The sequence below is a fragment of the Melanostigma gelatinosum genome (assembly GCF_949748355.1).
Source record: "Melanostigma gelatinosum genome assembly, chromosome: 19".
Lineage (NCBI taxonomy): Eukaryota > Metazoa > Chordata > Actinopteri > Perciformes > Zoarcidae > Melanostigma > Melanostigma gelatinosum.
This window is the reverse complement of record NC_136652.1, coordinates 3,423,065-3,432,373: the sequence shown is the minus strand read 5'-3', so window position 1 is coordinate 3,432,373 and position 9,309 is coordinate 3,423,065. Positions and strand designations below refer to the sequence as shown.

General features: G+C 46.5%; 1 protein-coding gene across 1 annotated transcript; it reads right to left on the bottom strand.

Annotated features, from left to right (window-relative positions):
• Positions 1-2,266: 2,266 nt before the first annotated feature.
• LOC306793465 (uncharacterized protein) lies at positions 2,267-9,094 on the bottom strand (the record flags this gene model as incomplete). Its single annotated transcript, XM_079291111.1, has 2 exons — positions 2,267-2,361; positions 2,802-9,094. The coding sequence occupies one exon, from the start codon at positions 9,092-9,094 to the stop codon at positions 3,065-3,067; it is 6,030 nt and encodes a 2,009-aa protein (XP_079147237.1). The 3' UTR covers positions 2,267-2,361; positions 2,802-3,064.
• Positions 9,095-9,309: the final 215 nt, after the last annotated feature.

Genomic DNA, 9,309 nt, shown 5'->3' with positions numbered 1-9,309 from the left:
TTACACAGAACTGAACAACACTAAAAGGGACCATTTGTAGGCGTGTTTGTTATAGTTGGGTTCTCCCCTTCATCCTTCCTTCTTCCTCAAACTCCTGCCAAACACAAGGCTTGAATATATGTCAGCACAATTAGGCCTGAGTGACAAGAGAGGACAAACTAGGAGACCAGAGACATGTGCATGTACGACATCCAACAACAAACAGTAAACCCCAGAAACATTTGATCAGAGACACAGAGGAAAGAAATGCTGAAGAAGTAAGTATAACTGATACACTGAACATTTTTACACCGGAGCAGATTAGTCGTAAGTTACCATGGTGATCTAGTGGTTAAAATAAAGTCACCATCGTGACATCAAAAACTCCAGCTTTAGGCTCAACATAGCGCACTACGACGTCAATCTCCCTTCATAGTTCACTCCTCTGGAAGAAGAAAGACTACAGAAACACACAAGAGGCAAAACTCAAGCCCACCATTCACTCAGAGGAGAAAGGAAACAAACAAGCAGTGAGATCCAAACATCACTGGCCGTGGACCAAGATAGCTTCAGGACTTATGGCAGGAAGTCACAGGCTGAGTGTGAGAATGGAATTAAAGGTAACTAAGGTGTGTTTTATCTGTTGTGACACAGTCTTTAGAAAATAACAATTCTTTGGAACATGACTCCTACAGGTAATGATTGCACAATGACTGATCTGCTGGAAGGTTAATGGCAACAGGTACAATGAAATATTCTTTGGAATCCTCAGACAGGGAACGATTGCATTACTGGCAACAGATAAGAGGCCTGAAGTCATCAAAGAAAAAGCAAATAACTGAAGGTTAAGACCAAAAGATGAGTTTTAATTCAGGATTTAAAGGCCTCAACTGTTTGATGTGAGCAGAAAGGTCATTCCTGAGGAAGGGGATGTGATAGGAAAATGTTTATGAATGATTGAATGTTACGTCTCTGTATCACTTTATTCTGCACATTTCAATGAAGACAACTTTGTAAAAAGTGTAACAAATACAAGTGAAAATCCTTTACCCAGTCTTTTAACTTAAGAAGTTCCTCATGATGTAAAAATGCTTTTTAAGAGAGCTCAGACTTCTTTCAAGCTGCATGTTTGAACAAACTATCATTAGTCATGATGATTAACACGTTAGCTGAATGCAAACAACAAGAATAAAGCTGATTCTGGCCCAACAAGGAAACAGTTGTTAACTTATTCAAAGCAGGTGTGACTTACACAGAACTGGACCAAACACATGAGAAGAACCCAAAGCGTGCTGATGGACCAGCACAGGACAAGAAGGAGAACCTATGATCTCATCAGCATGACAGACATTGACTTTAAGAGCCAGACTCATTCGATTCATTGAGACTGACCCGTCAGAAGGGTAACAGCAGCACAGAGAGGGCCCAACACTGTAGAGAGCTTTACACAGCCGAGGTCACAGATAAGAAGTTTGAAACATGACGTCAGAAGAGAGCGTTGGTGAATAAATAAACACTTTTGTCTTCAGACGTCTTCAAATAACTCACTGTTTGTTTACCAGCAGCCCCGCTGAGGACGTGTCCAACAGACACGGGGTCACCCATGTGTCCCATTGTGCATGGAAGGTTGGACTGGTTCATATGAACACATATCAATAAACACACAATAAACACATGAGCATTGGAACAAGGTAGCTCTGGTGATTGTTTTGGAAAGAATTCAGAGGTTGAGTTTGATGATATTTACTGAAAGGTAATCAAGATATCAATAGTTTGATAAGATATTATATACTTTAGAATATGACTCCTCACAGATAACAAATGAAACAATCAGCTACATGTTGTAGAAATACCAGTACAAGTACTGCATTCAAAAGTGTACTTACAAGGGTGATTGTGGCTCAGTGGAGAGCAGGGTCGTCGTTCAATCAGAGAATCGGCGGTTCGATCTCCGGCTCCACTTGCCGCATGTCGATGTGTCCTTGGGCAAGACACTCGTAGCTCTGACTACGGTGTGTGAATGTGTGTGAATGTTAGTTAGTCCTGGTGGGCATCAGTGTATGAATGGGAGTGAATGGGTGAATGACGACATGTAGTGTGAAAGAGTAAAAGTACCAACATCAAACTATATATCGTACTAAAAGTAAAAGAAGACATGATACAGAAGGGCCATTTCAGAATAATAATTGTCAAGTTCTCCCCTTCTTTGTGCAATCTCCACTTGAAGGAGTTGGACATCTACCCAGAGTTGCTGGACTTCACTCAATAACCACACTTTTCTTTTCCTCTTATCTTCTTTTATTTTGTGATTTCAAGGTTTCAGGTAAGTCGGTACTTTGCAAGTAAGCAAGTAGTTTGCAAACAAGCAGGTAGGTGAAAAACCTTTTGAACCAATAAACAAGAAAAGGGTTGTTTTTACAATGTTCTGGAAAATATACATTTTTAACAATTATTTCCTTTTCCCTCTTAAATTAAACAAAGTGCGACATAAATTCCCCAACTGTTATTATTAATGCATTTAGGGATTTCATTAAGTTAACTTCAGATTTTAAATATTTTACATTTACTTAATTTAAATAATGCCACCACAATAATATAATATCATAATCATTTTAACTAATTTCTCTGCTACATATAAGCTCACTAAACAATCATGACATCATTAAATTATGAATGAGACCCAAACATGACACACACTGGCATTCATAGGGTTAACGACCGCACTGCCGGTTCGGCCCCGTGGCTAACACTAGCGGCTATCGCCTGCACAAACATTTACTTTCAATTGTCCGCTGGGTCTCCTGATGGGCTTGGTGTCTTACCGGCTGCCTCTCTGGCGTTTGTAGGTCTGTTTGCACGGGGTTGGATGTTTTTGCGCTAAGCATTGCTTCAGTTTGCGGCTTCGCTTCACTTCCTTCCTTCCTTATTGATGTTGTGTGCCACCTCATTTATAGTCCGTGCGGCAACTCGGACTGCCGAAAGGTTCCTTTCCGGTTTGCAACATGAGTTCATTAATTATTTCTTTAGTTTGACTTCACACCTCCCACTCGATCTTCGCCTGGAAACGGTGTGAAGATCGACAGCTTCAAAGGCAAACTTGGTTCTCCTTTCCCTGCTGCGTTTGACTTTCTGCCTGTTCCTCTGCAGGTAATAGGACAACGAGCCGCCTGACGTCCCTGTGAAGGACGGTGGCTTGGATCTTTTCCCTCCTGATTTTGGGAATTGACTTGCCTTTCAGAGCTCTCGTGACAGGGACACAGTAGCTCGGGAAAACTCTTACATTGACGTCCCTTACAACGCCTTTATCATCTGGGGTCGTGCCGATGACTCTGCCAAGCTTGAACTGCCCTCGTAGCGCATTCTGGTCACACAGCCACACAACATCTCCAATGGCAACATTTCTTTGTTCAGTATGCCATTTGCTTCGGACAAATAAGTTTGGACCAGCGAGTTGGCTCCAGCTCCTCCAGAACTTGGTCACCTCCGACTGCATAGCTCTCAGTCTTTTGTACGGGTAGTTGTGAAAGTCAAAGGTTTTCAAGTCCCCACTTTGAGAGGCCCGGCCCAGTAGGAGAGTGTTGGGTGTGACATACTGAATGCAGTCCTCTTTGCTCTGTACTCTTGCGTCAATTGGACGCTCATTTGCTAGGTTGGCTGCGATGTAAAGAGTTGTCTGGAACTCACTGTAGCTTAGTGAAGCCTCATTCCCAAGATTCTGGAATGCCCTCTTTACAATTCGCACAGCAGCTTCTGCAGCACCATTCCTGTGTGGAGAATCGGCTGGATGGATTTTCCACTGCCACTCAGTTCCATTCCTTGCTGCGGTCTCTTCAAGGTTTGCTTTGTCTAGGTCCAAACCCCTGTAGAGCTCCTCCAGGACTGGTTTTGCTCCAATAAAATTGGTGCCTGGGTCCGACCACATCTTTCTTGGATGACCTCTGATTGCCGTGAACCTTTGATAAGCCATTAGGAAGCTTTCAGTTGACAGGGTGTTTGCCAGCTCGGTGTGAATGGCTCTGCTTGCCATGCAGCAAAAGACAACTCCCCAGACCTTAAGTGTCACTCTTTTCTTGACGTCATCTTTAACTTGGTAAGGGCCAAAGAGGTCAACTGATGTGAACTCAAATGGCGCAGCAGGTTCAGTCCTTTCTGGCGGCAAGTCAGCCATTACTTGTTGACACGTCTTTGCTTTTCCTCTCCTGCAGACCATGCAACCATCAACAACTTTTTGTGCGATCCTCCTCCCTTTAATGACCCATGCCTTCCTCCTCATTTTTAGGAGGGTTCCAGCTACTCCCTCATGACCTTCATTGTGGGCCTCTCGAGCTATCAGCTTGGACACCCAGGCGTCATAGGGTAAGAGGGGGATGCTAACTTGAGCTTCCTTGAAGCTTTGTATTCGGCCTCCACAGACCAGTAGCCCAGTGTCTTTGTCTTTGTGGACCACAAGCCTGTCTAACGTAGTGCCAGGGAAGGTTGTGTTTTCTTGCGCTGCAAGAAAAATGTCTCTCAGGGCATCCTCTCGTTCCCTTACAGAGATGACTCCTGTGGAGGAGATTGCCTCCCACTTTGGACTCTCCACAGCTTGGCTTCCTTTGCCAAACTGTTTAGCTGCTCTCCAGATCCATGCAACTGTCTTTACCAGACGGCTCAGAGTGCTGTATCTCCTGACATCCACCAGCGTTTGGATTGCAGACCCTGCAGGTAGCCTCCGTTGCTCTGTTTGTGCCTCCTGTTTCAGTTTGTGTTCCACTTGCTGCTTCTTAGCCTGAGCTCTGGTCAGTGCAGCAGCATATGCCTTTTTTTGAAGTTTTGTGACGTTCTCCCTGGCAGTGGCTGCGAGTTCTTTGGCTGATGTGATTGGCCACTCCTCCACTGGCAAGCTTAGAAACTTTGGACCTTTTTGCCACTCTGAGTCCTCATCGAGATCTTGATGGCTGGCTCCTCTTGTTATAATGTCGGCAATGTTTTGTGGGCCAGGAATCCACCACCAATCCTGGACCCTTGTGTTGCTTTGAATCTCCCCGATCCTATTTGCGAAGAATGTTTGATAGCCATAGCTTTCCCGTTGTATTGCACCAAGGATGGTCTGGCTATCAACAAAATGGTACCACCTCTGAATCTGGATTCGGCTGTGCAGTTCAAAGTACTTTTTCAGCCGTGAGGCAACCACTGCTCCACACATTTCTGCTTTGACAGCATCCCCTCCTTGATCCAAAGGAGTAAGTTTTGCTTTGGACTCCACCAGCCGGATGACCGGGCCCTGGTCTGAACTCCATCGGAGGTACATCACTGCTCCATAAGTATGCTCGCTACCGTCAGAGAATGTGATCGCCAGGGGACCATCAGTAAAGCTTGGGGGAGTCAGTGCTCTGGTGAACTTGACTTTGGCAAGTTGGCCGTACTCCTCAAAGAGCTTTATTGCGTCCTCCCTGAGTGCATCTGAGAGCGCAGTATCCCATGAGTCCTTTACAGGTGCACTTCCACCCTTTGCTTCCTGGAATGCCCTACGTACCAGGATAGCTCCCTTCTGCTTGATGGGAGTTACCAGGCCGACTGGATCATACAGCCCTGACACTTGGCTCAGCAGTGCTCGCCGAGTCAGGGGGTTGGGTGTTTGGGCTCTTATCTGCTCCTGCAGAAGGTTTTGGCTGAGTCTCATCTTTTTCTTTCTCTTTGAGAAGTTTATTCCCACCATGACATGGAGTTTGTCCTCTTCTACCATGTAGCCAAGGCCGAGTGCTTTATTATCCTCCTCTCGCATCTGGTTTGGTAAGACCATGGTCTTTTCCGCAGCCTTTTCCAGCTTGTCACTGCACTCTTTCCTCCCACTTTGCTCAGAATAAACCCAAGGTTTGAGCTCGAACCCGCCAGCTTTCAGAATCTGTTGCACATTCGCCGTGATGGTTTTCAGCTGGTCTAAGTCATTGTGGGACGTGAGAATGTCATCAACGTAGCTGTCTTCTTGAATAACCTGCCGTTCCTCTTTGAGGTGAGTGAAAGGTGGGAGGTTGGCAGTTTCACGCATTGCAAGCTGTGCGATGCATCCTGCTGGCTTGTCACCGATGTTTACCCTGGTGATTGCATATTCCCCCAGCTCTTCGTCCTCTGAATCACGCCAAAGGAATCTATGCAGGTGCATCTCCTTTTCTTCCAGCCAGACTGAGTTATACATCTTCTTTATGTCCCCCAGAGCAGCATGCACTCCACCCCTGAATCTCAGGAGCACTGCACGAATCTGGTTGAGGACATCCGGGCCTTTCATCAGTAGGTCGTTCAGGCTCACACCTCTGAACTTTTGACTACTGTTCCAAACAAGTCTCACAGGGGTTGTGACAGAGTGGGGGTTTGGAGCAATGAGGTGACTCACATACCATACTGGCCCATGCCAGTTGATCACTGTGTCTCTGGATAACTTGGTTGCAGCTTTCCGATCTATCATGTCATGGACTTGAGCAGTATAGGCAACTTTCCATTCAGGTTCTTTGGCCAGTTGCTTTTCCGTCCTGAGGAATGTGGCCTCCACAGTCCTTTTATTGTTCGGCAGGGAGTCTGGGTTCCCTACCCATGGATATCTGGTATGCCAGTGTGGTTCTTTGCTGTGGGCGTCTCCTGTGACGTAGGTGAGACCCTCTTTCACCACTTGGAGTTCTCGCTCCTCGGCAAGAGTCATTTCCTTGCCACCCGGCTGACAGTTCCCACAGCGGCAGCCTCCACACTTTGGCTCACATCCTGCGCCGATGCTGTCCCATCTCCACCACTTTAAAAAGTCCTGGTTGATGGCTGAAGTGCTTGATTCACAGAGCTGGATGGTGCCTTGATTATTTGCCAGCGGACCCTCTGGGACCATGCTGGTGAGTTGTTCCTCATATCTTGCAGCCGCTGCTCTCATCGACCTCGCAAAGTGTGTCTTCGACATGTGAGCTGACACGGTGAGTTCTTCAAAGAGTTCAGGATGCGTTCCTCCCACTGTTTTCCCCAGTGGACCGTCCCACAGCACAAGGTCTCCAACAGCTCTGATCCTCTGTGGCGCTAGTTGACCTTCTTTGTGGCTAATGAGCAGACTTATTTCTTTAGGTCTCCGGAGTTCATCCAGCGGTGTATCTGGGAAGAATCTCTGGAGCTCCTTTGGTTCCACATGTTTGTGTATCTCTGCAATGCTGTCCAGTCCATAACACACCAATTGGTGGGCTCTGAGAGTGCCTTTTGGTGTCTTCACTCTGATCTTGAGGAGGTATCGTTTCGTCTCTACACGAACCTCCATGCCCCCAACTCCATGGACGACAAGTGCGACTTCTTCATTTTTGAGGTTTAGCCTGCTTGCAGTCTTGTGGGTTATGTAATTGGTGTCAGAAGCCAAATCGATTAATGTTCCAATTTTCTGCCCAGCGTTTGCTGTGACCTCGACAAGCATCATCAGTACTGGCAGCTCTTGAAGTCCGCTTTCCCCTAAAAGGCTTGGTTGGTCTTTGACAGTATTGAAAGCCCTGGATGCAGTATTGGAAAACACATTTCGGCATTGGTTTGCCAATTCAGGTGAGAGTTTCCCGAAGAAGCCCTCCTGCTCCTCTGTGTACTTCCTCCTGCCTTTATCCCCTTCCGGACCGAACCTGCTCCTCTTCTGACCATCGCTGCTTCTCTTCTGACCATCGCTGCTTTTCTTTGCCTCCGCGTTGGGGCACAGATAGAAGTGATGCTCAGGAGTATCTGCATCCTTGCAGTCCTGGTTTCTGCACAGGAATCCAGGTTTGCACTGTGAGCCATCGCCATGAACCTCCAAACATCTTTTACATGCTCCCAACCTTTTTACTGCAGCTCTCTTCTCTGCTAGTTTCAGCGCTCGGAACTGTCTGCAAAAATAGATCTTCCACTTGTGTTTTACATCACTGCAGACCACACACCCTTCCTGGTCGTTGCTTGATTTGGTTGACTTGGTTCTGGCATATCTTGGCTCCACCTTGGTTTCTCTCTTGTTTGGCTCTTCCTCCATCAGTTGCTCAAGCTGTTCATATATGCTCTCCTGGTCTTTGAGGAATGCCAAGAGACCGTCGAACCGACCTCTTGAAGTCACATCATTCCTCCTGTCAGCTGCATACACAAGCCATTCCTTCTTGAGTGTCTCCGGGAGTTTACTTTCAATGGACTTAGTCACAAGGGGATTTTTTATAGCACCTGTGTCTCCAAGGTCACTCAAATCTTGAAGTGCTTTTTCCACAGTTTTAATTAAGTCGACGATTTTCCGTGGCTGGTGACTTTTGACAGCTGGCATCTTCTGTATCTCCTCCACTATTTCTATGGCAATGGATGTTTGGTTGCCGTAGCGGTTCTCTAGCACACGGAAGATGTCATCAGATGTGTTGTAAGCCGTGAGCCGAAGTTCTCGTGTGATCTTATCCTCCAGGCTGTCTAGTAGCTGGACCTTTTTCACTTCTTTTGAGCCTGTTGGCTCTCCCTGACTCTGCAGCGCTTCCCAGTCCTTCTTCCACCTGTGAAAATCACGTTTGATGCCACCAAACTTGGGGAGGGCTGTTGGCTTTAGCTTGATGGTTGGTATCCGATAATTAGATGTAGCTCTCACCTGGGCTTGTCTATCAGTATCCTCCTTTATGGTTGCTTGTATGAAGTCAGCCTTTCTGGAGACCATCAAGGGGACGTGAAGTTCGAGCTCTCTCACATGCCTCTGAAGCTCCCCCTGAGCCTCTGGTGGGGCCCACTGCTTCCATCGGCCATGCGTGTCCTTTGCTGTTCCTACCAACCCTTTCAGTTGGTCCAGCATGAATTGATACGCTTCCTGGTTAATGTTTGGTTGCACAGCAGCGACGCGTTCGCATGCTGCCTCTGCTGCTTGTAGTGCTATAGACATTTCCCTACTTCCAAAATTGACCCAAAGCGTCTTCTGGAGCAACCTCTTGACCTCCTTCAGCTTCTCTTGGCACTCATTTGTAGTTTTTTCCAGGTCGGCTTTTGCCTGCTCCGTTAACATGACTTCATCCGTTTCCAGCTCTGCTTCGAGATCTGCAATAAAGCCAGCTTCCAGCTCATCATTTGCCTCCATGACGTTCTCTCCTAGTGCCTTGAGTTTGTTGAAACTGTCTCTGAGCTCTTCTTCAGACATGTCCGTATGTGACCGGGTTATACTGTTGACCAGACGGGAAAACACTCTTTTGGCTGTAGTTCTTTCAAGTTTCAATTGTTCAACTGATTTTCCAGCTTCTTGATTAGCCATGTTTACTTTTATTTTTAAGGTCCTTTAATTGTGAATTTGACAAGTGGTGTTTCCAATGGCGCCTCTACTGTTGCTTATGGTGCTTTATCCTCCACTCTTTTTCC